This window comes from Trachurus trachurus (assembly GCF_905171665.1).
Source record: "Trachurus trachurus genome assembly, chromosome: 11".
NCBI classification, from domain to species: domain Eukaryota; kingdom Metazoa; phylum Chordata; class Actinopteri; order Carangiformes; family Carangidae; genus Trachurus; species Trachurus trachurus.
The window spans coordinates 6,829,184-6,852,804 of record NC_139904.1 but is presented as its reverse complement, the minus strand read 5'-3'; the positions used below and the strand labels follow the sequence as shown (position 1 = coordinate 6,852,804).

General features: G+C 41.2%; 1 protein-coding gene across 1 annotated transcript; it reads left to right on the top strand.

Moving 5' to 3' along the window:
* The first annotated feature begins 1,064 nt into the window (after window positions 1-1,064).
* Window positions 1,065-22,134, top strand: LOC310993598 (cell division control protein 42 homolog). Its single transcript, XM_083981996.1, has 6 exons — window positions 1,065-1,158; window positions 4,841-4,945; window positions 17,795-17,867; window positions 18,612-18,721; window positions 19,023-19,220; window positions 21,633-22,134. Exons 2-6 carry the CDS (start codon window positions 4,841-4,843, stop codon window positions 21,720-21,722), a joined length of 576 nt encoding a protein of 191 aa, XP_083838122.1. The 5' UTR covers window positions 1,065-1,158; the 3' UTR covers window positions 21,723-22,134.
* Window positions 22,135-23,621: the final 1,487 nt, after the last annotated feature.

Here is a 23,621-nt window from a genome sequence, read left to right as displayed (position 1 = left end):
TACCTCAACACAAAAACACTATTCAAATGTTAAAATGTGCAGTTCAGTTATATTCCGATTTTATAGCTATACATAAATTTCATTCTTTCCAAAAAATATTGAACACTTTTAAGCCAGCAATGCAGTAGCAGCAACTCCACTTTAATTTATTCAGAAAATGCAGTTTTGTAGATCTTTAAGGAGCTGGTTTGTGCACAGGGGCATTTTTTTGTTGGCGAAACAGGGAAGGGTTACAATACAAATTGCTGGCACAAGGTTATTTAAACACATTTTACTCAAACAGATCATTGTATGTTGTGGCCACAGAGGTTCATTGTTGTCAACTTCAGCAAGCAAATGGTGTGGACAAAATATTAGAGACACTTCTTAGTGGAGTGTAAAACAACAACAATCTCTGATAAAAAGTTGTTTTTGTATGTTATAGGCCACATTGTTTTATTGATTCAAGATTCAAGACAACTTTATTAATCCCTTAAAGGGCAATTCCATTTGGCAGCTCGTGCACCACGCCTATTCATATTACACAAAACACATAAAAAAGAGAAAGAAAGAAAGAAAGAAAGAAAGAAAGAAAGAAAGAAAGAAAGAAAGAAAGAAAGAAAAGGTTGGCAGCTGTGTGCAAAATCTGCCAGCTCGAATAATAAGTAGCCTAACATGTAGGCTACTTAGCCTTTTATATTAATAATTAGCCCATTGTATTCATTTGTTATCAATGTGTACATCAGCCTCCACTAAGCAGTTTCAATTAAATCATAGGCTACTTTAATAATCCTAACTAAACTTAGCTAAAATAAATAAGATAAGGTTACCAAGAAATAAGAGGAAAATGGGGGCGTTTAAAGTCATGTGTTTTAGTAGCTCAGTTTAAGTTTGAATTCTTTTTTTAAATTTACAATATGAAAAAATAAAATGTTTGTGTTTCTAGTTCGTGTAGCTAAATAACACAAACCAGGCCACCACGTGTGGAAAATACCAAATCATTACATTTACTCGCGACAATAAAAAACCAGTGGAACTCGAACATACCACCGGCCACATTTCCGCACTTCCGCACTGGGGGAAGTGGGAGTTTTACAGGAAGCACCTGAACGTCGCACCACCTCATTACCAGCAGCAGCAGCACTGTGAGTCCAGCGGCGGCGGCTGAGAACAGAGAAGGTAGGAGCTGTCATGGTGCTTCAAAACTGCGATTTACCGACGTTAAATAGTGAAATATCTCCACAAAAAGACACCGCTGACCCCACTCGTTGTAAAAGAATAGATAAATATATAAAAAGCGGTGGCAGTTCGCCCACAGCTGACAGCTAACTGTGCTAACTAACCGGGCAGCTGTCAAAACAAACCATTTCCTTTAGCAGCTAAGTTAACTTTCCGCTGTGAAATCTCTGCTGAAAGTTACCGGCGTGTTAAATGTACGTAAAGGTTGATTTAACACGCGTATTCCTCAAAGGAGATATTCAACCAGTAAATTCATTTTAAACAGGCCCCTTTTTCGTTGTTGTGGGTGTGGGGGTCTGGCGGATGTCAATTAGCCACCGAGCTAACTTGGCTAACGTTAGCTTTAGCTTTGTAGTAGGAGTAAACTTTTATTCAACAGATATTTGTTGATAAATCCCGTCAACAGGTTGTAAAGTTAAAGTTCAATAAGTTTAAATCTGTAGAAACAACCCCGGCCTGTGAAAAAGACGTCAATCGTGTCTTTCGTGGGGTTTTCGTGTTTTTCTTTTCCTTTTTTTTTTTTTTTTAAACCACAGCTTTCGATGCGGAAGTGACTGAAGAGTAATAAAACTTTATTTAAATCTAATGGGTGTCAATCAGCTTGTATCGAAAATGAAATGAAAAACACAAAGTGATCTGCGAGATTGTGACTTTATCCTGTGTGATATGTAAATTAATAAGTAAAGTCATGTTAAAGGACTTACAGCCTCCATTTAGCCTACTAGATTTGAGCTGGACACTTGACATTTCACTTTAAATGATACATTTTTAATGTATGTTATATCAAACCTATTATTTTACTTTGATTTATATTGTATGCATGTTTTAACTGTTTGTGTGTGTATCTATCTATCTACTTTACTGTCATCATTTATATCATACAGAAAAGGGATTGTTTCCAGTTTTGATTTGTATTGATTTCATGTTCATGCCAGACGTTTTATTTTCGTCTGATATTAGGATTTAGTGTCTTTTTTCATAGACTATTGAATAATTCGTTAATCTATGGAAATTCAATCTGCAATTATTCTGATTTCATTGTGTACACTTTGTGTTTCAGTCTTCTGTGATTGTTTACTGAATATAATTAAGTTTCATGAAACATTTACCTCGGATTTTGAGGAATTGTAATGGGTAGTTTCTGCTGTTTTTTTATTATATTTTAAAGACTAGTTGATTAATAAATTAAGAAGGTAATAATCGCACTTATCGATCATGAAAATCATCACAGACGGCCCCTGACATGAATGTTTTCGGCTGGTAAAGTAGAGCTGAAAATGTTTTTGTTGATTAGTTTACGAAGTTAATCAATAGAAAATGAGTCAGCAAATATTTCTGCGCCAGTCATTTGTCGACTGAAGATGTCAAAACAAATATATCCATGCCCAGTGGTTCATTAATTGAAATAAATGCTGAGTCGTTAGTGCAGATAATCAGTTGCTGCTGATTGCGGAAACAGATGGGCTCGATGCACGAGTAAAAAAAAACAAAAAACAATGGTGCATTTGAAAGACATAGCTGCATTAAAAACAAAAAAAATCTCTGTAGAGCGAATTGTTCTGACATAACTAATGTCATCGGCCCCGCAGATGACCAGTTAACTTGTCCCTGACTCATCAGAGTTGAGCCGAGCGCTGCCTCTGCCAAACGGCCCAAACAAAGAGCCAGTGATGAAGGGGCAGACCATTCCCCTTTACCATTGTTGCCCCTTAATGAAGCAGCAGCCGGGGTATGCGAGCAGCCCCGGCGTCTGGGTGGTCACAGGATCTCCAGACAGTGTGTAGTAAACACGGAGTTAACACAGCGACCACTGTTTTCCATCCACTGGCTCGCACACTACAGATGCTGGTGTCATCCCAGGTAACAGGGAGACACACAGACAGACAGACAGGAGGCTGCAGGTAGGCCTGGGACGATAATAAATTTTGCTGGACGATATATTGTCCCATAAATTATTGACGATAAACGATATTATTGACACATTTTTTTGAGAACAAATTAACCACTAATATAATAATAGTATTTCATAATAATGCAAGTAGACCCTTTTAAATGCTATAAACTTTTATTTCTCTTGAGTATTTCTTTTTAACCATTGTAATTGGAATGACAAGAACTTATATAGCTACTATCCTAAATAAATAAAATAAACAAAACATAATAAACAGTGCAGTGCAGCTCCTCTGTCCAATAACGTTACTGAAGCTCCACTTTTCATTCAAACAAACTAATATGACTTCCACAGATGTAAAATTTCATCAATGAGACTAGCATTTATCTCCTATAAAGTATTAAACCAGCCGGCGGTAAACCTCTAAAAACCTGCTGATAAGTGTTCTTAGATCGTTTTCTCCCCCAATGACGGAGGTTGACTGGCCCGTGAGCTGCTGCAGACGGCTGCAGACTGTGGGAAGCCCCGCTCCTCCTGCTCGCTGCTACCACAGTAGCTCAAAAAACGTCGGAGAAAATCTCCCAACAGGCGATGTGGATAAACTGACCACAGACTGGGATCTAAACTGTGACTTTCTGGCATGAAAAAATATTAAAACTTTAAAAAGTGACGTGTTAACAGCGCGGCAGCAAGAATTACGGTAAAATAGCTTTTAGTTGCTTAGCTTTACAGCTAGCGCTGCTGGTTGCTGCCAAATGCATTCTGGGAAACAAAGATCCTGGATGACTGAAAAGAGGGTTCACTCCTTTCATTCTGCAAAACAAACGGCCCAGGTGCTGAGGCCGATGCACAGAGTGAAGCTTCTTGTCATCCAGCCTGGAGGCGAGAGACCAGGAAAACAAATACGTGCATGCACATGGCGATTTATCGAGGCCGGAAAAATGACCGAGTTCATTTTCATTTATCGTGCGATTAATTAATTTATTGATTATCGTCCCAGGCCTAGCTGCAGGTTGTTTACACGAAACTGACACGGGGAATGGGAAGCAGGGATATCACTTAACTTGACTTTTATTGTCTTTATTGGTCATTGCATTATTTGGTGCATGAGATAATTATCAAAAAAAGCCTTTCTAAAGCTTCACATTGTGACAAAACCACCTGAATTCAGTTGAATATCACAGAAAACTAACAGTTTTTGCATAATATTGTGGATGTTAAAAGTGAAACCTGTGATTTTGGATGCTCAAAATAAAACACAAAGTGGCCAAAGGTGTTGAGTTACAAGAAGGAAGAAAGATCCATCTAGTTGATAAAGATGTTTTACTTTCCATCTGCCTTAAAGACAAACAGTGAAGAACTCACATTGAACAAAGTGGAAGTGAAAAACCAACCTGTCTGAGGCTGCAATTATGTTTGGTCTATTTATAATCTATCTCTACTTGCAATTATAGTTTACCAGGAATATTCTAAAAGTTGTATTTTGTTTGTTGACTCTGTCTTTCATGTTAAGCAGATGTGAATAAAATAAACGGTCAAATTATGTCATAGGGAGGGATGTTTGAGTTTTGGTGCCAACAGTAAATAAAAGTATTTTTCTGATGACTTCCATCTAGGAATATCATGTATCAGTTTATCATAAGAAAAAAACAGAGTGTTTTATTCATGTAAAGCTCATCCAGTGTTTCTCTGGATCTCTAAACCTTCGTCCTCCTCTTCTTCCTCCTTTAGATGCAGACTATAAAGTGTGTGGTGGTGGGTGACGGTGCTGTGGGGAAAACCTGCCTGCTCATCTCCTACACCACCAACAAGTTTCCCTCTGAATACGTCCCCACGGTGAGTACGACTGAAACCGATTGATGATAACACAGATCACCGGACACGTTCAGACGGATAATAGTGACTGACATTAACTCATTGAGTGCCATTGACGTCTATGGACGTCAATTAAAATCCAACGCTTGAGTGCCATTGACGTCCATAGACGTCAAATGCACTTTTCTGCGGCTGGTAAATGGGGACGCTCTCGCGCACACTGTGAGTGATTTTGGGACTTCTGGGATGTGTAGAACGAAGAAGACTGTAGATCAGAGCAAGAAGTGAAGAAGGAGGAGAAGACGAGCGCGATCGGTACAGAGATAAAAAAGTCGGAAAAAGTTTCTATTTCTAGAGGAAAACGACGGGCAGAGCCTGGAACAAGTGTAACGTGGAGCTGGAGGAAAGCTTAGCTACGGTGCTATTAGCATAGCTCCAGCATGAAGTGATCAGAGGAGGCAGGAAAGGTAAACTGATCTAGATGATCAGCACTGGTGAAACTGACTCCGCGATCCGAGTCAGTTTCACCAGTTGCTGTCTAACCGACGTGACGACGAACCGAGAGATCAGCGCGGTGCGTCGCTGCCGCGGCCGCGTCCAGCAGAGAGGCTGAAGACGCCATGACGTCTCCCTCCCTCCTTCAGAGACGATGCAGCAGGAGAGGGGAGGGGAGGGGAGGGAGGGGAGGGGGTGGAGGGGGAGGGGGCGTAGGAGAGGCTGAGGGGGCAGCAACCGCTCGTACTTGTTGTATTTTAGTTGTTGTTGTTGTTGTTTTGTTTTGTCTTTTTTTTTTTTTTTTTGGGGGGGGGGGGTCAATGAAAAAACATGTGAAATGAAATTTTCAGATGTCTTACATGTTTTTGAAGCCAAAATTAAAACGGATAAACCACTATTTTTCTTGAGAGACTCTCTTTCACAAAAATGCATTTTTCTCAGCTTTCTAGAAAAAAAGTGGTCTTTTTGGTGCAACCAGGCTCTATTCAACATAAGATATATCAAGAATGGAACAAGGTACAAAGAAATGGTTTTTCCCTAGTTATATAGAGAGTCTCCTCTTTCCTTTGAGCTGTTTGGTGTTTTCAGAGTCATAGTACAAAATATTCTCTGGGTCTTGACATATTACTCAAAATGCCCCAAAACGCTGGCACATGGCACTGACCATTTTATAAAAGGTCTGGCACTCAATGAGTTAATAGTAGGGCTGCAACTAACGATTATTTTCATTATCCATTAATCTGCAGATTATTTAAACGATTAGCCTAATCGATTAGTTGTTTGACAATTTTCAACATTTTATTGAACAATCTGTGTTTCCCAAACCACAAGACGACGTCCTCAAATGTCTTGCTTTGTCCACAAACCAAAGAGATACTCAGTTTATTGTCATAAAGGAACAAAGAAACCAGAAATATTCACATTTAAGAAGCTGAAATCAAAGAATTTGGACTATTTTTCTTAAACTACCCAAACCGATCATTTGATTATCAAACTAGTTGACAGTTAATTTAATAATCGATTAATCGATTAATTGTAGTGACGACAAAGTCCATATAGGTGAGTAATGACTTAAAGCTGCTACTTCGTTACTGTTGTGAAGTAGAGCTGCACAATTTATTGAAATATATTCAAAATCACAATATGTGTGCAAGTGCAATATCCAAATCACAGTAGCTGCAGTTTGTTTGATAAAACAGAAAATGTGACGTTGTGCATTGTTAGCATCATAAATGCTGTGATGCAACAGACTTATTTGGTATAAAAACCAACAAAAATCACATTTAAAATCTCTTTCCAGTGAAAACAAATGCAAAAACAAAAACACTGAAACTGAAATTGCATATGTGAATTGCAATATTTATCAAAATGATCCCAATATGATTATTTTGCTGTGTGTGAGTCAACTGTACGCTTGACACCGCAATTGGTTTGACGGAGGCAGGTGATTGGCATACCACATGTCGGCCATCTTTAACGCCCGCTCTATTCTTCTGTGAGCAGTTTGTCGCCTCCTTTTGTGTCGTCTCTGGTAACCTTTTCCATTCAGCGCTCCGTGCTCTCTATAGCTATTTCCTGTCACGTAGGAAGTGGTGCTTGTTTATACTTTGTCTGGACTGAACAGACATGAAAAGGACTGTGAAGAGTCACTGAAACTGAAGAGAATCAAACCGGTACCAGCGCTGCCATACTCTGCTTCCTGTTCAGTGCAGATCTCAGATGCACTTTTCACAGTTTGGTTTTATTTTCAATTAAAGAAAAAAAAAAAGTCCCAGAGAAGCGATAGGAGGAAGAAGACTGATTCCTCGCTCATGTCTGCACATTAGATGTAAAGCTACAGCTACAGCTTAGCAGGAAGACTGGAAACAGCTCTGAAAAAGGTTGAACTATTCCTTTACTGTGGCATCATCAGTATTTTGGCCCTGGGTGTCTGTGCTGTGAAACAGGAACAACAATTAAGGGAGAGAAAAAAAAGAAGTTGTTGTCTTTCTCACATGTGTTGCTGATAGTTTCTCTGTCTGTGGTTCTTTCTGTTTGACTGGACAATTCTGTGTGATCGGGCTGCAGAATCAATCAGTAATCGATCGATTCCCCCCAACCGGATGATGCTGAGTGATGGAGAAGAATCTGAGCGTCTAAATCTTATGCAGGGCACTGGTGTAAAAACCCCTTGAGATATGGTTGATATCTGGTTTTTCGAGGGGATCTGCATGTAGCAATATACAAAATAATCACAAATAGACAAGACCATAGACAACACAAACAAAACAAAGCAAAGCAAAGCAGCAACAGAACAACAACAAACAGTAAATAGACAAAACAAGGTTATATAAAGTAATATAAATGGATCAATGAATCAGCAGCAAACAAGCCGAATTATGGACAAAGCTGTAAGAAGCTGTATTAGAAGCTGTAAGGAGGGGAGAGGTGTTGTGGGGGTCTTAAATCTGACAAGTACGGTGATTTTTGAGAAAAGAAGACAGAGCATTTTTTTGTTTGATTGTTTGTTTTTTTAAGTAATTTCGGGGGCTTTTTTGCCTTTTTATTTTGATAGCAAAGTTGAGAGAAACGGGAAACGGAAAGAAAGAGTATTTTTAAATAAATGAAATGAGGATATGGATCGGATATTCGCAATCGCAGGAGTGTGTATACAGGTACACGTGCACCATCGATTTTTTAAAAACCCTCTGGAGCACGTCCGTCCGTCCGTCTCCCGACACTTCCTGTTTGATTCTTCAACCACTCAGAAGTGTCGTGTCACTGCTGAAGCAGCAGCAGCAGCATCAGACGCCTCGAGGCTCTGGAGACCGACACAAACCCCACCAGACCGTCGCCTCGCCTCGCCTCCCTCGCCTCGCGGCCTCATCGATCCTGCAGCAAAACTCCTGACAGTCAGAAAACAGCTGACTGACTGTTGACAAGCCGGACCGCTGCTGCTGCTGCTGGAAGTATCTGAAGTGTCGTCCGACCCCCTCCCCACCCCTCTCTCCACTCCACTCCCCACCCCACCCTCTCCCCGGTGGCTGCTAACTGATGAGTAATTCTCTACTGTTTTCTATGGAGAGCACATCGCCGCTGCATCGGTCAGCGGTCAGCACAGTTTGATCAGAGGATTACAGAACCAACAGCGCTGACTCAGCTCTGTCTTCCTCTTCCTGTCTGACTGTCTCTCGTACATCGCCACCCAACACCCCCCACAACCCCCCCCCCCCCCCCCCCCATCCCCCACCCCACAACACCACCATTACTGTTTTTAACCATTTGTTGTGAATGTGTGAGTGCTCTCCCAACACCTGCTGTATGTTTGTTTTTTCATTAAGGATTAATTCATAGGTAAACAGATGTAAATATGGAGACTTGTCACTTTGAGTGTTTACTATAGGAGGAGGAGGAGGAGACAGAGCGCATGTTCTCACTATATTACAGTGATACAGTAATTTAATTATTTAACACGAAGTGAATTTGTATGTAAGCAGTGAGTAAATACATGACAAATCATACAATTGTATTGATCTGAGTTGAATTTAATAGAATAACAAAAGGTCAAAATCAAATAGATTTAAAAAAAAACATAATAAAGTTGTAACGAGATGTTTATTTTTATCCTTCATTATTGTTAAAGCAGAAGTAAGTGATATATTTGTGTTAATATAAGTCTTAAATAGTTATATCTTCCGACAGCAATCACTTACATAGAGTGTTTGGTCTGAAACACGGGTCTGTCAGTCACTCTGCTCTGCTCTGAGCCGAGGAGAAAACTTTTCTTGTATCCTACAGTTTTTATCCAATGAGGAGAGAGAACGGCATGCAGGGCTGTGTGTGCAGCCAAGGGACGCCGTGAATGTGGTGACGTAGGGACGAGGACTGTTATGGTGCGTTCAAGGCAGCCCGTAACTCGTGTTTTTCCGACCTGTGAAGTCGTACCAGTTCGATCTGGTACGAGTTCACGGGTCGGAAGTTACGAGTGGCCGTTATAGTGACTTTCACAGGTAAAACAGGTCGGAAAAACACGAGTGGGTTGCCTGGAACGCTACAAAGTCGTAAGTTGTGACTTGAAGCTGTAATTTACGGTTTCAAAAGCCTGCCTGGAACGCAGCATTAGCCAAAACGACCGGATCGCTTACTTCTGCTTTAAGGATGATAAATTGTTAATATTTCAAGAATAAAGTAGCAAAAGTTTAAAAGTTTTCAGAAATAAGTTGTAATGTCACTGGGATAAATTCAAGAAAAACATCTCAAACATCAACTTCAGTCTTGAGAATTTTAATTTCTACTTCTGAAGTTTATTTTAACACTCGAATCATTAATAACAATTTAATTATATTTTCTAAATATTCCAGCTTTATTCTCTAAATATAAATTCTTTACTTTAACACTCAAAACATTTATAAGAATTAAATTATATTTTCTAAATATTCCATCTTTATTCTCAAAATATAAACTCCGATGATAATTTATCCATACAACAATAACGGATGAGAAACTTCCCGCTCATCAGGCTGAAGCTGAGTGTTTTGCTCGTTAGAGCTACAGTTCTCTGATTGTTTATTACTTATTGTCCCATTGTTTTTTTTTTTGACCCCTTATTACTTTTATTGCAGACTTCACATCCTGCTCTGTTTATCCTGTTGTAGCCAACACCCCGACCACACCACGTCAAACACACAACATGGATATGAACCCTTTGAACTGATGATTTGCTAAAATACACTAAAAAACCTTTTTGACCTTTCGGCTGCTCGTCCTTTAAATTAGATTATTATCATTACTATTATTATTATTATTACAAAGCGTGGGAGCTAAAGTCACACCACTGACGTTAGAGGAAGACACACACTTCTGCTTATTCTCTTTAAGTGTGAACAGCTGCTGCAGAAATGAATTTATCACCATTAACATGCAGTTTTTTTTACATCGACATGGTGTGTGTGTTTGTGTTGTTTCCTGTCGGTCAGCTGACGACCACCACCACCGCCGCCGCTGCCACGAGAAATCAGGAGAGAGGAAGAGGAAGTCTCCTGCAGGAAATAATTCCTCAAAAACATGAATCTAATGTCACGTCTCTAGTGTTTCATCCTCAGCGTTTTCTTTTTTCTTTTCTTTTTTTTTTCGTTGTGGCTCTAAATAACACAAACGCTCGGCGGCTTCTGTTCGTGGAGCTGCGGCTCTTTTCCACCGTGACTCATCTGTGTTGTGATCAGACTGTTTCCAGCAGCTTCTGTAGTCTGAGCTCCATCCAAACACATTATCATCACAAAACTGCATATGCCTCCCCTGACTGTGTGTGTGTGTGTGTGTGTGTGTGTGTGTGTGTGTGTGTGTGTGTGTGTGTGTGTGTGTGTGTGTGTGTGTGTGTGTGTGTGTGTGTGTGTGTGTGTGTGTGTGTGTGTGTGTGTGTGTGTGTGTGTGTGTGTGTGTGTGTGTGTGTGTGTGTGTGTGTGTGTGTGTGTGTGTGTGTAGCTTGTATTTTATTGAGATATATGAGTGTGTGTGTGTCTCAGTGCCTCACCCTTCCACCGTGCCTCGACATATCACACTGTGTTTCTGTCTAAACTTGAACTGACTTGTACTCAGGCCTGTGTGTGTTGTGTGTGTGTGTTTGTTGCTGTGTATGTGTATGTGTGTGTGTGTAACAACCTGAACTGTCTTGTCAGTCAGTCTGTCTGAGTGAAGTCTAAACCGTTTTCTCTTAGGCCACGATTTTGGTTTTAAAAGCACGTCGTCTCTTCTGTTACGTTTTCGTCTCACATCCACGTGAGTTTCTGACTTTTGGAAAAGCTGCTGGTTCTGTTGTGTTGTAGTCTGTACGACAAAAACAGAGAGAGCTTCAGAAAAGTTTGATATAGACGTCCACAATCGTTTCTTGATTGGGTCTACGACCTAAAAAAAACAGCAAAGAAAGCAACATGGATGATGAAATACAAGCGTCAATGACTGGACTCGTGCTAATTGTACGTTATAGTCCTTGTATGTGTGTGTTTTCAGGTGTGACAGAAAGGACAGAGACTTTCTGAGCTAAAAGAGAGACACAACATTAGTCTAGAAAGACAAACCCTGAAAGTTGTTATAATCGTATTTTTTAGTCATTCTAGCAGCACAGTCCTAAAGATGGTGATGTCTAAGGCTGCAAGATGTGCAAAAAACCTATTGCCATTTTTCACTTTAAAAAAATTAATTAGATTTTGTTGGTAAGGAAACAAACATGTCCTTTAAGTCTTGAGCAGGGTTTAAAATTAGCACCCGCCACTCGCCAAATGCGGGTAAAAATATGATTTGGCGAGTAAAATTATTAGGCCACTCGCCATTGGCCGGCAGCTGGAATATGCCAACTTCACTATATAATTGTCATCATAAATGCTGAACAGTGAAACAAACACAGTTTACAGCTACAGGAGATCTACTGACTGTGTTTCGAATGTCGGAGTTGTCCCGTTATCCTCCTTGATTCAACATTTAAGAAAATGTATCAAGTTTTCTGCTGCTGTAACGTTCGCGTTCAGTCGGTCATTCAGAGGAGGCGGTCAGAGGCGAGCGACGTTAGTTTGTGGTAAAGTGTTTATGTGGCGACACATCGCGATGGTGAGAGGTAGGGTTACCAGGGTTACCACATGTCCCCGACAATATGGAATCATCCCGTATTTGCAGATTAAATAACCCCGTCCTGTTTTGCATCAATACGGGACCGGGTTTATCTCGTATTTCCGAGTTCACTTGAATGCAGCATCACCCCGCTCGCAATCCTGTGAAGAGGTGCCGACTCTGCCCGTGATCAGGTGAAACTCTGAATTTCTGCCACTCTCGTCTGTGATCAAAACACAAACACTGGGCTCGACAGTGTCAGTGACACTCTGGGCCATAGGCTACCCCCGCAGCCCCCGCCCGTAAAGCCTTTCCACCATCAACGGTCTTTTTTTTTCTTTTCTTTTTTTTACCGCAACATATGATTCACGTCATGATAACTTCTGTATTTATAGGCTATTCAAACTTCCACAGTCCATAGTTCTCTTTGTTTGATATTTCAAAAGAAAGTTGCATCCTTCTATAGGCTACTGTAGGATGAACAGTAGGCAATCTACATTTTAAAAAAAACCTGTGTTCACACCACTTATTCAGTCTGAATTAAATGTAGGCTAAGTTTCAAAACTCACATCACTATATCTTCCTCTGAAAGCCTATTTATGTAATGTCTGTCAGCTAATCCATCAGCTAATCTAAACCTACTTTTTATATACTGTATATATTTATTGCAACAATTTAGTTTAGGAGGCAGGTGTGTATTGTTAAGGCAGCTGCCTAACTATAATGCAATGGGGAAAACACTGCTGATTTTAATGACTTTGTATTGTGAGCAGTTCAGTGGCCGGTGAAAACATATTTTGGCCGGTAAAATTTTTGAGCTACCTGCCATTGGCAGGTAGGTCAAAAAGTTAATTTTATACCCTGGTCTTGAGACTATGATTTATTGTCCAGGGCGTCTCAGTTTTGCAACACGTTTTAACCTTCGTCGAAATATACAAGAATTTGTAGCTTCTGCGATTTGGATATTGCATTGCCCGGTATTGCGAATTACGATTACACGTGATTGTTCAGTTGTTCAAATCCAGGTCACGGTTCTCTGAGACAGTTGAGTCTAAAGCTGGGGACACACTACGCGATTTTCACAGTCGTTGCCGATTCAGAAAAGACTTGGAGTTCACACTAACCGACTGGCTTCAGCAGATCTTTATGACGACTGGGGATCATCATCACACACTTAAAGACCAACTGAAGGCACATGAATGCACCAAACTCTGGCGGGAGTGATAGTTTAAAAGTGTAGCGTGTAGTGATTTCCACAGATGCCGTTAGTTGGGTTAACTAAGGCAACCATGTCAACACATTTTACGGGTCGATAACCCGTACACACAACCCGACCGCGTCCAGAATCGGCAAAATCAAACATGTTCCCATGATCCCCATCACACACTAGGGCTGTCAGTTTTTAGAAAAATGAGGTTCGAACGAATATTGAATGACCCGTAATTCGTTCGGATATATTCGAATATTACAACGCCCCCCCAAATCTTCCCACCCCACCCCCCCACCCCCCGCCCGCATATCGAGCAGGTCATTGCTGCTCGAATACGAACTTTTCTCCCCACATTCGAACGAATATTCGAATGTCGAATAAAAAGTGACAGCCCTATCACACACTAACAGATTTCTGCGCCAACTCGCCATGCCGACTGGTGCAGACTAGACCCGACTGTGAGTCGTGGGTAAAATCGTGTAAAAACTCGTGTATGAATGTCGGAGTTGTCCCGTTATCCTCCTTGATTCAACATTTAAGAAAATGTATCAAGTTTTCTGCTGCTGTAACGTTCGCGTTCAGTCGGTCATTCAGAGGAGGCGGTCAGAGGCGAGCGACGTTAGTTTGTGGTAAAGTGTTTATGTGGCGACACATCGCGATGGTGAGAGGTAGGGTTACCAGGGTTACCACATGTCCCCGACAATATGGAATCATCCCGTATTTGCAGATTAAATAACCCCGTCCTGTTTTGCATCAATACGGGACCGGGTTTATCTCGTATTTCCGAGTTCACTTGAATGCAGCATCACCCCGCTCGCAATCCTGTGAAGAGGTGCCGACTCTGCCCGTGATCAGGTGAAACTCTGAATTTCTGCCACTCTCGTCTGTGATCAAAACACAAACACTGGGCTCGACAGTGTCAGTGACACTCTGGGCCATAGGCTACCCCCGCAGCCCCCGCCCGTAAAGCCTTTCCACCATCAACGGTCTTTTTTTTTCTTTTCTTTTTTTTACCGCAACATATGATTCACGTCATGATAACTTCTGTATTTATAGGCTATTCAAACTTCCACAGTCCATAGTTCTCTTTGTTTGATATTTCAAAAGAAAGTTGCATCCTTCTATAGGCTACTGTAGGATGAACAGTAGGCAATCTACATTTTAAAAAAAACCTGTGTTCACACCACTTATTCAGTCTGAATTAAATGTAGGCTAAGTTTCAAAACTCACATCACTATATCTTCCTCTGAAAGCCTATTTATGTAATGTCTGTCAGCTAATCCATCAGCTAATCTAAACCTACTTTTTATATACTGTATATATTTATTGCAACAATTTAGTTTAGGAGGCAGGTGTGTATTGTTAAGGCAGCTGCCTAACTATAATGCAATGGGGAAAACACTGCTGATTTTAATGACTTTGTATTGTGAGCAGTTCAGTGGCCGGTGAAAACATATTTTGGCCGGTAAAATTTTTGAGCTACCTGCCATTGGCAGGTAGGTCAAAAAGTTAATTTTATACCCTGGTCTTGAGACTATGATTTATTGTCCAGGGCGTCTCAGTTTTGCAACACGTTTTAACCTTCGTCGAAATATACAAGAATTTGTAGCTTCTGCGATTTGGATATTGCATTGCCCGGTATTGCGAATTACGATTACACGTGATTGTTCAGTTGTTCAAATCCAGGTCACGGTTCTCTGAGACAGTTGAGTCTAAAGCTGGGGACACACTACGCGATTTTCACAGTCGTTGCCGATTCAGAAAAGACTTGGAGTTCACACTAACCGACTGGCTTCAGCAGATCTTTATGACGACTGGGGATCATCATCACACACTTAAAGACCAACTGAAGGCACATGAATGCACCAAACTCTGGCGGGAGTGATAGTTTAAAAGTGTAGCGTGTAGTGATTTCCACAGATGCCGTTAGTTGGGTTAACTAAGGCAACCATGTCAACACATTTTACGGGTCGATAACCCGTACACACAACCCGACCGCGTCCAGAATCGGCAAAATCAAACATGTTCCCATGATCCCCATCACACACTAGGGCTGTCAGTTTTTAGAAAAATGAGGTTCGAACGAATATTGAATGACCCGTAATTCGTTCGGATATATTCGAATATTACAACGCCCCCCCAAATCTTCCCACCCCACCCCCCCACCCCCCGCCCGCATATCGAGCAGGTCATTGCTGCTCGAATACGAACTTTTCTCCCCACATTCGAACGAATATTCGAATGTCGAATAAAAAGTGACAGCCCTATCACACACTAACAGATTTCTGCGCCAACTCGCCATGCCGACTGGTGCAGACTAGACCCGACTGTGAGTCGTGGGTAAAATCGTGTAAAAACTCGTGTAGTGTGTCCCCAGCTTGAGTCAACTGGACTCGGTTGTAGATTCATGACAATGTTTCACCACGACAAGGCAACACGTGCTGTCAGTAGCCAGCTGTGATCCAGGTGTGATGATGTCTGTGAGTCAGTTAATCCATTAAGTCCAGATAAGACTGAAATATCTCACCTACTATTTGATGTGTCACCACCATGTTTGTTTGTTTTTTTACACACATGGTAACAGCGGTTGGATCTCAACAGTTTCAGTGCTCTGAGTTCTCTTTTTTTTTTGGTTAATGTGCAGAAACCTTCCGATTCATTATTGTGCACATGATCATCATGATACGGCGTTGATGGTCATTATCCTCATAGAGCCTGATGGTCCGGAGATGGAGCCTAGTTGGAAGATGTTGGATTTTGTCATTGATAGCCTCAGTAAACCAAGAAACTAGAGCGTTAGAGGACCTAAAATTAGATTTTTACAATTATGAAGTTAATATTCTACTTCAACGGTACAAACTCTGTTGCCCCGAACTGATATGAGGCTCTGGACGTCTGTGGTTTAACCCCATAGGAGAGTTATATATATATATATATAATCCAACCTCGTCCAAAATTAGAAAGAGCACAAGAACAAAATAATCATTTAAATCAAAGACGATGATCTGATCAAAGATGTCGGCCCAGTGTTTCCAGCCGTCCGCCGTGAGCACTGCATGTTTTTAAATAAAGACCAAACGGACGAGGGAGGAAACGTGTTTGTAACCGTGCCGACGTAGCTTCCTCCTCTCCGACAGGCCGCTTCGCTTCCTGCCGTTCATCCGGACGGAGCCGGTCTGCGCTCGACCCAGCTTCATTAAAACCCAACGGCGTCCGCGGGGGGAAGCGGCGGCCGGTCGACATGTCGAAACACCCCCCACCACTGTGTGTTCAAGCAGGCACAGCGACTACAAAACACTCCCTGCTTCACTTCACCTACACACACACACACACACAATAACACTAACACACACACTAACACACTGAGGCTTCAGGTTAGCGGCCGGGCACGTCAGGACCAAGCTGTTTGTTATTGCACATGGCAGCAGCCTGAAGGTACGAGAGTGATGAAATAGGACGGAGAAGAGACGCAGCCTTCACCTGAGCAGCAGCACAGCAGCAACACACTTGTTTACAACCTCACACGGACTAATTGCTCTGTAACGAGGATATTTACAGGCATTGATGAAGGTTTTTAACCTGATTACAGTCAATTTAGCTGCTGATTTGTCATTTAAATGCCTCCCAGCAGCAGCAGCAGCAGCCACGGACATCTGAAGAATATGATTACGATTTGTCAGATAGTATATGTTGCCAGAAAGCGAGAGAGAGACACACACACACACGCTGCTGCTGTCTCTGTGAAATGTGATTACAGCTCAGCGACGCAGCGGTGAAGCAGCAGCAGCAGCAGCAGTCGTCGTCTGATTGCAGACCTCTCAACGCCCACGCCCCTTGATTTTGTTCGGTGATTCAAGCAGGTCTGAGGTCTGAGCTCCTCGACCGCCCGTTTCCCACGGAGGGTGAAATAATTGACCATATAATCGGAGCTTTGTAGGCGGGATTAAGACCATAGGTCATGAGTGTGAGTGTTGAGTAACAGCCACGAGCTGCAGGTTGTTGAAACTCCACTTATTACACAGATCAGTCGGCTCTTAAATCAACCTGTGCTTTGGTTATTGTGGAGGGGAAAAAGAAAAGAAAAAAAAAAGGATCAATAATAAGTTACGCAACTGATGATGAATCAGCTGATGTTGATGACACATCTGTGCCACCGCTGCAGCAAAGCGCCGGTTCCATCGAGTATCTGTACTTTTACTGGAGTCAGTTCTTTAACTTTTAAACAAACGGTAACTTTGATCTGCTCGTCTGTGATCGACATAATTAAGATATAAATATAGTTAGATAGAAGCTTCTCTGACGCTTCCTGCCGACTGTCTTACAAGAAAAGGGGAAACGACACCCGGGGAGGAGAGGAGGGGAGGGGGGAAGGGGCAACAGTGATGTGAAACTATGTGTGTTTTTAGACTTTCTTGTTGCTCCTCGCTTCTTCTTCAAATGTAGGTTTAAGTTCGGGGTCCATCCTGAGAGAAGTGTATTTCCTGTTTTGTTTTGAAGAAATCATATCACACATTGACTTCCTGTTTCCTTTGCCCCCCCCCCCTCATCCCCCCTCCCTCTCTCTCTGCCTCCTCACATCCTCCCAGGTGTTCGATAACTATGCAGTGACAGTGATGATCGGTGGAGAGCCGTACACTCTGGGACTGTTCGACACTGCAGGTACAGTTTATAAAAGTCATAATAGACGTGACAATTAAAGGAATAGTTCACCCAAAAAAAATGAAATTCAGTCATTATTGACTCACCCTCATGCTGATGAATACTCCGGAGTAGTTTTTTATTCCTCAAAGTGCATCTGGAGACCCGGGAGGCCGGTTCATAGTCCAATGAAACTTTATATGAGAGTTATAGCGCCCGACACAAAAACTTCCATAAAACTACACAAAAAACCATTTAATATTCCTCCACACCGCTCATCCACTGCAATCCAAGTGTCCTGAAGGGAGATAGTCCAGAGTTTACTCGAAACGATGTCATTTAGGCAAGTCTGGTCAAGTCCGCCCCAGGCAAATTCAATACAGGACTGTTTAGGCTGTAAAAAATATCCTGAATTACGTCATTTCGAGTAAACTCTGGACTATATTCCTTCAGGACACTTGGATTGCAGTGGACGAGCGGTGTGGACAAATATTAAATGGTTTTTGTGTAGTTTTATGGACGTTTTTGTGTCGGGCGCTATTGACTCTCATATAAAGTTTTCATTGGACTAGGAACCGGCCACCCGGGTCTCCAGATGCACTTTGAGGAATAAAAAACTACTCCGGAGTATTCATCAGCATGAGGTGGAGTCAATAATGACTGAATTTCATTTTTTTTGGGGTGAACTATTCCTTTGAGCGCAAACAAAAGCGGCTGTGATCGTCGCCGTGTGTCATTAACTTCTCGTGGCGTCGCCCCCCTCAGGTCAGGAGGACTACGACAGGCTGCGACCCCTCAGCTACCCTCAGACCGACGTCTTCCTCGTCTGTTTCTCCGTCGTATCGCCCTCCTCCTTTGAGAACGTCAGGGAGAAAGTGAGTCCAGTCGCCTTTTCAATAATCAATAAAGTCCTGTTCAGCCTTGTGTTGAAGATAAAAATGAATAATCCTCAACTCGCTACAGCTAATTTCTTAATTAAATGTTTTTTTCTAATTGTTTTTCCTCTTTAACAGCAACAGAAATTGCTTTAATTTCAACATCTAATTTTAACTCGTCTAAAAGTGGATAATTTTGAGTTTTAATTAACTTTAAACTAATCAGCCGCCTCCAGATTTGAAGCAGGAGGATTTTTTTTTTTTCCAAACGTTAATCTGACATCTGACTTGGCTTTCACAGTGGGTGCCAGAGATTTCACACCACTGCCCGCGGACGCCGTTCCTGCTGGTCGGGACTCAGGTGGATCTGAGAGACGACAGCAACACTCTGGAGAAACTGGCCAAGAACAAACAGCGGGCGCTGACCTGCGAGAGCGGCGAGAAGCTGGCCCGGGAGCTCAAGGCCGTCAAATACGTGGAGTGTTCGGCTCTCACACAGGTACAAACCATAACCAGAATCACAGGAAATCAATGCAATATACAAGCCAGGTGCTGGAAGAGAAACATCTGGATTTTAATGACATGAATAATGATGATAACTTTAGACTTAAGACACACAGTTAAAGCAGAAGTGAGTGATCCGGTCGTTTTCGCTAATGCTGCGTTCCAGGCAGGCTTTTGAAATCGTAAATTACAGCTTCAAGTCACAACTTACGACTTTGTAGCGTTTCAGGCAACCCACTCGTGTTTTTCCGACCTGTTTTACCGGTGAAAGTCACTATAACGGCCACTCGTAACTTCCGACCGGTGAACTCGTACCAGATCGAACTGGTACCACTTCACGGTCGGAAAAATACGAGTTTCCTTGAACGCACCATAACAGTCCTCGTCGCTACGTCACCACATTCACAGCGTTCCTTGGCTGCACACACAGCCCTGCATGCCGTTCTCTCTCCTCATTGGATAAAAACTGTAGGATACGAGAAATGTTTTCTCCTCGACTCAGAGCAGAGCAGAGGGACTGAGAGACCCGTGTTTCAGTCCAAACACTCTATGTAAGTGATTGCTGTCGGAAGATATAACTATTTAAGACTTATATTAACACAAATATATCACTCACTTCTGCTTTAATCAATATAACAACATAAAAAGCGATTACAGTCAGGACAGGATAAAGTTAAAGGGACAGTTCAACATTTTGGCAAATTGGCCCATTGCCATAATCCCTATAGTCATAGCAGTAGGTTCGTTACAGAACAGGACAGAACGTTACCAGACAGAGTTGTTTTAGAGGTAAATTCATGCAAAACCGCTGATGCGCGTTGCGTTCAGGGACAGTTTTTCATCAAGCAGTCTCTGTATTTACGTCTAAAACAACTCTGTCTCGTAACGTTCTGTTATTATCTCATAGCGTGGTGAATGTGCAGGTCACAACTTGTCCACCAGAGCGTTTTGGAGTTGTTGGATTGTGTATTTGATGAGTTTGATGAGGGAAACCAAGAAATCCCATTAGCCTCCATAGTGTAGCTCTGAGCAGCTCGCGGCTCTGCTCCGCCGTTCTAAAAATAGCTTGCACCGACAATTAAAGGTAACGAACCTACTGCTATGACTATAGGCATTATGGCAATGAGCCAATTTGCCAAAATGTTGCACTATCCCTTTAAAGAGGAAGAACAAACCATATGCTTCAATATAGATAATCACAATTAGAGGAACACAGACACGACACATGCATATGATTAAAAGGATTAGAGTGACAAGAATTGATCACATCTTATATTTGCTTTGTCTGGTGGGGAGATAAACGGGAAAAAATGAAATATTATTGATTAACATCTCCATCTGTGACAGTTTGAGGTGTGGGAGCTCAGAAACAAACAAACAAACTGTCGGATGTGACTGTTGCAGATTAATCTTTCGGTCTGTATCTGTTTTAATAATGATAAATTGCTTTTGATGTTTCTCAAGATAAAAACACCAAATATTAGATTGTTCAGTCTCTAATTGAAGATCTGCTGTTTTGTGGTTGTTGTGCACCGTAATTATTAATCATCAAAGATGCAAAACAAGATGAATCTTTCACTTAATTCATATTTTTTGATTTGTCTTTATTCCACAAGTTAAGAGGTTCAACTCCAGTCTCACCGGAGCATTTCAAGAGATTTAAAGATTCAAGAGTTTTCAGTTTAAAATGTTCACAGTGAGATGAAAAGACGATGGACCAGGACCGAGATACTGCATTAGAATAAAAAAAACAAACAGTGGCAGCAGAATGAAAAAGAGAAATGGTGCAAACGACACTGAAAAATTATTATATGCCCTTCAACAGTACCTCACAATGAAACTAATACTGAGGCCTCACAGAGAGTAGTGTTGAATTTCAACAGTTGTAACATCATGATAGCATAAAGAGTAACTTTCAAACAGTGATCACATCCGTTCCTTCATTGATTATTTATTGGAAAACCTGCAAAACAAAGTGAATATTTTCTCCGTCAGACTTAATCACAGTTTGTCTTTTGTTATTATGAACTTTTGCACCTGAATATTTTTGCTGTATTTTGTCTTTTATTGTTATTTTTGTCGTTTCCGATCACTTTGGTGTGAATGATAAAGCTCATCAATGTCTCCCTCTGTTTCTATCTATCTATCTATCTATCTATCTATCTATCTATCTATCTATCTATCTATCTATCTATCTATCTATCTATCTATCTATCTATCTATCTATCTATCTATCTATCTATCTATCTATCTATCTATCTTATCTTATCTTATCTTATCTTATCTTATCTTATCTTATCTATCTATCTATCTCCTGTCTCCTTTGTCTTCTTTCTTTCTTTCTTTCTTTCTTTCTTTCTTTCTTTCTTTCTTTCTTTCTTTCCCTCCCTTCCTCTTTCTCTCTCAGAGGGGACTGAAGAACGTTTTCGATGAGGCCATCTTGGCAGCTCTGGAGCCTCCAGACACCAAACCCAAGAAGCGCTGTGTCCTGCTATAGACGCCTGAGGAGGAGGAGGAGGAGGAGGAGGAGGAGGAAGAAGGAGGAAGAAGAGGAGGAAGAGGAGGTGGACGGGGTCGGGGCGGGGCGGGAACGGAGGGGGGGAGGAGGAGGGAGGGGTGAGGGTGCGAAGGTGGATGTGGCAGACACATGTTTTAACAGTGCCTTCAGCCGTAGTGACTTAACGTGGGTGTGGTGTTGGAGCAGACACAGGCTTTATTTTACCGTCATAGAAACGTGTCACCATAACAAGACTAACACATGTGAAGAGCACGGCTCACCAGGAAACGTACAGACAAGACAAGACGGTTGGATGGATGGAGTCACGGTTACAGCTCTGAGGTCATTGTAAACATCTGTACGTTTAAAAAAAAAAAAAAAAAAACTGTACAATAAAAAGTCTAGAATAAAATTCAGAGGAAGAAAAACTGTGCTGATCATAATTTATATTTGGATAAATACTTATTTTATTTCTTACATCTCACCTGCAAACAGACTTATTCTTATAATGGAAACAGTCCAGGCTGTAGCTGAAAGTGGCATTAAAATAAAACAAAAAAAAGTCGTAAAAGTTGTTATTGTCCCAGTTTTTATGCAACTAGACACAATTAAAAGGGGCAGATTATAATCACAGTTTAATCCAAGGAGTTGTGTCCTTTTTGGAAAAACCTTGTCAAGCTGCTGTCATCACATCTACACCTGTCCAAAGTTAGAAAAAATATTCTTAAAAGCATAAAACTCCTGTAGATTAAATCACATCCTCTGCTTCTGCTACAGTTTACATTCACTTCAGAATAAAGTGTGAATGTTCAGAAGATAAAATATTAAAGGTGCTGTTTGTTAGAGGGGAAATCAAAAACAACATATTAAGTAAAAAAAAAATAAAGATAATTCAGATGTAGAGATGTGATCCAGCTGACATATTCAAAATAATAAATATATTCGCTAATCAGTGGTGACTGTAGCCTGACTTCATCCATGGTTAACTGGTTATACACACATAAACACACAGGTACATGCATCGTAACAAAAAGAGACATAAACGCTGCCTTCAAAAATGTCAGAAACTAAACAAACCTTTTATTAAATTTCCTCCAAATGTTTGCAAATGTGACAACAACAAAAAAAAAACACACTTACACAACACCCCTGAACCTTTAAAACACTCCAGCTCCTCTGAGTTGACTGAAGGTGTTATACACGTTGTGCGTTCACTGGCCGCAGCGAAGAGGAGCGACGACGGCCTGAAAGAGCAGTTCTGTAATTACGTAAAACGCTCCAAGTGGTGATTAACCTCAATAATCACACATGAAATGACATCATCTGATAAATGTAGCTCATTTATTAAGTGCATAAAAAAAGCCTTACTTATACTTTTTATGTCCATTTAAAACTTTTGACTGTAAAATACGACTTCCTGCTGAAAACCTGTCACACAGCAAGAGGTTTGAGGCTTTTATTTTGAAATCCTCATGTGTGAAGCTTGTTGTTGTAGTATAGGAGAGGAGCAAACAAACTTCCTCTTCACACACATTTTGTCCACTCCTTCTTCTCTCTTCTGGCCTTTACTGGAATCTCAAGTGCTCGTCGGTGTGTTAGCACCCCCCGGAGGCCTTAAGGGGGAAATGCCGCTCAGTTTAAAGATTTTAAAGGTCTGTTTTGTTGTTTTATCTGTCTGTGACCAGCAGAAGATCATCAGTGTTTTCTTTTAAAAGCAGCTTTGCTTTGTATTTTTGTGAAGCTTCTTTTTGCACAAATTATCTTTTGCTGTTTATAATTTTCAGCCGTGTCGTTCACTTGTTTCCAAAATCATCTGTAAAACGCGTAAAAGAAACTTCACGATGATTTATCTTTTCATTCTTGCAGCTTGTGAGACTTTAAATCAGATAATAAATCATA